Here is a 2,628-nt window from a genome sequence, read left to right as displayed (position 1 = left end):
CTCTGTGGCAAAATGTTTAAAATGTTTTTTGCCAACTTTCTTTTCAGTTTTTGTTTTTGTTTTAAAATAATACTGTGATATTTTAGGGAAATATGTACATGGCTTACGTGTTGTTTATATTATTTTAATTGTTCCATAAAAGTATTTTTGAATTAAGACATTATTTTTGACATTTAATCTTAGAACTTAATAATGTTACTTTTCACTTGATCTTAGCCAAAAGGCCAAGAAGTGACACATAATGTTACTTTAAACTAGTCAAATTTATCATTTTTTTGATAAATGAAAGCAGTTATATAATAAGAGCACAAAATAAGCTTTGGGAGAGATATATAAAACACTTGAATTTTTTGGGACTACATGTATCTGGAAGAACAAATTTAGGTCTTTGACTTAGTAGTTAATAAAATAATACTTGTTAAAGAAAATGATAACTGATGCACCCATCAGACCAATCTGTAGTTATTGTTAAAACTTATTGATGACCTCAATATTTCTCTTTGATACTAAGAGGATAAAGCAGTTGAATGCATTTTGTGTGTTCATTGAACTGCATGTTTATATATATTCCTCTCCTATCCCAGAATGCTGGAAGAACCCCTTCTGGCGCCTCTTCAGCCACTTTCTTCTAACACACCTATATGGGCCTGCCGTCTTAGGAGCTGTGAGGTGAGTTAAAAATAATTATTACCTAGAATTACTTACCTGCTTATAACCACAGGTCATCCCCAAATGCCACTTTTGAGTACAACTAATATAGGCTATATTTACAATATTTTGTTTGTGTTTTTGTTAAATCTAATCTCATGTATTATTGAATTCTTAGAGATTCTAAGTTCTGTTAAAGCAGAGGTTATATAAATCTGTTTACATTTCACTATTATTTCTTCTCTTGCAACGCTCTTCCCTCATAGTCCATGAAACTTCACTATCATGTTTCTCTACTATTAACTTTTCAACCATTTCTTTTCTTTCTTTGCTTGCGCTTACTTTTTTTCATATTATCAGTAGAAAATTCTTTAAGGCTCACTTTCTGACTTTGTCTTTTTACTTTATATTTAATCTTTTAGAGCACTTACCTACTTTGTTGACTTTCAACTTATATCTATAAAAATGATTTCCAAGTCCGTATCACCAGTTTTTATATTTATTTATTTATTGAGACAGAGTCTCACTCTGTCCCCCAGGCTGTAGTATAGTGGTGCAATCTCAGCTCACTGCAACTTCTGCCTCCTGGGTTCAAGCGATTCTTGTGCCTCGGCCTCCCAAGTAGCTGGGACTACAGGCATGTGCCACCACACCTGGCTAATTTTTTGTATTTTTAGCAGAGATGGGATTTCACTATGTTGGCCAGACTGGTCTCAAACCCCCACCCACCTCGGCCTCCCAAAGTGCTGGGATTACAGGTGTGAACCACTGTGCCAGGCCAGATTTTGAATTCTACCTTCCTCTTGTCCCAGATATCTGGATACTTGCCTGAAGGTTTATTTGAATTTCACCTCAAATTCACCATATCCCATACTGAAATCATCTACCATGCCACAACTAGCTCCACTTCCAAAATTCCATGTCTGCATAATGACAAATACCATTTCCTTAGATACCCAGGCATAAAGTTTTGTACTAATTTCTTCCTTTCCCACATTTGGTAGTCACCAGATTCTTTTTTTTTTTTTTTGAGACGGAGTCTCGCTCTGTCATGTAGGCTGGAGTGCAGTGGCACTGTCTCAAGTCACTGCAACCTCCGCCTCCCAGGTTCAAGCAATTCTCCTGCCTCAGCCTCTTGAGTAGCTGGGACTACTTGCATGTGCCACCATGCTCAGCTAATTTTTGTATTTTTCATAGAGACGGGGTTTTGCTGTGTTTGCCAGGCTGGTCTCGAACTCCCGACCTCAGGTGATCCACCCACCTCAGCCTCCCAAAGTGCTGGGATTACAGGTGTGAGCCACTGCACCCTGAAGTAGTCACCAGATTCTTTTAGTTTTTCCTTTAAAGTATCTTTTTCTTTTTGGCCCATTTTTCAATAGGCCTTTGTCTTCTTGTGCTTGATTACAGGAATAGCCTGCCCCCTAACATCTTTGACTCTCCCATTTCTGGTCCCTAATGTATATTTTTCTAAGGCTACTTGTATTTGAAGATTGTTTTAATTGTCTTTTCTCAGTGCCCAGTAAGTTGTGTTATTTTTTCCACATTATTTAGCCACTGTAGCTAGTTTCAAAGGCCTTTCATAATCTGGTATCATCCTACCTTGTCCTACTTTATTTCCTACTTTTCTCAAACTCATCTTCATTCTTGTTAGCCTAGTCTTCCTACTTTCGACAGATACTCCAGAATTTTTTTTTAGCTCTCCCTTTACTCATTTGTATTTCCTTTTCCTATATGTTACTTTTTTCTTCTACTTACCATTTCTAACTATTCTTCAAATCCCAATGCAAATCCTACATATCTTTTGTATAAATTATCTAATGATTATTTTAGCCTTTACCTATTTCTCTCTTTAAATTCTTTAGTATTAATTGTCATTCTTGATTATTTACTAGCTTAGGCCGGGCGCAGTGGCTCACTTCTGTAATTCTAGCACTTTGGGAAGCCAAGGCAGGCAGATCACTTGAGGTCAGGAGTTCGAGA

General features: G+C 36.8%; 1 protein-coding gene across 1 annotated transcript in view; it reads left to right on the top strand.

Moving 5' to 3' along the window:
• Window positions 1–2,628, top strand: part of CARF (calcium responsive transcription factor) — a 93,687-nt gene that overhangs the window by 53,378 nt on the left and 37,681 nt on the right. Inside the window, exon 7 of the mRNA XM_011950000.1 lies at window positions 585–669. Coding sequence (XP_011805390.1) covers window positions 585–669 — 85 coding nt within the window. The remainder of the gene's footprint in view (window positions 1–584; window positions 670–2,628) is intronic.

The sequence above is a fragment of the Colobus angolensis genome, unplaced genomic scaffold, assembly GCF_000951035.1.
Source record: "Colobus angolensis palliatus isolate OR3802 unplaced genomic scaffold, Cang.pa_1.0 Scaffold30, whole genome shotgun sequence".
NCBI lineage: Eukaryota > Metazoa > Chordata > Mammalia > Primates > Cercopithecidae > Colobus > Colobus angolensis.
Note: the sequence above shows the minus strand (reverse complement) of the source record. Positions and strands in the feature narration are given on the sequence as shown.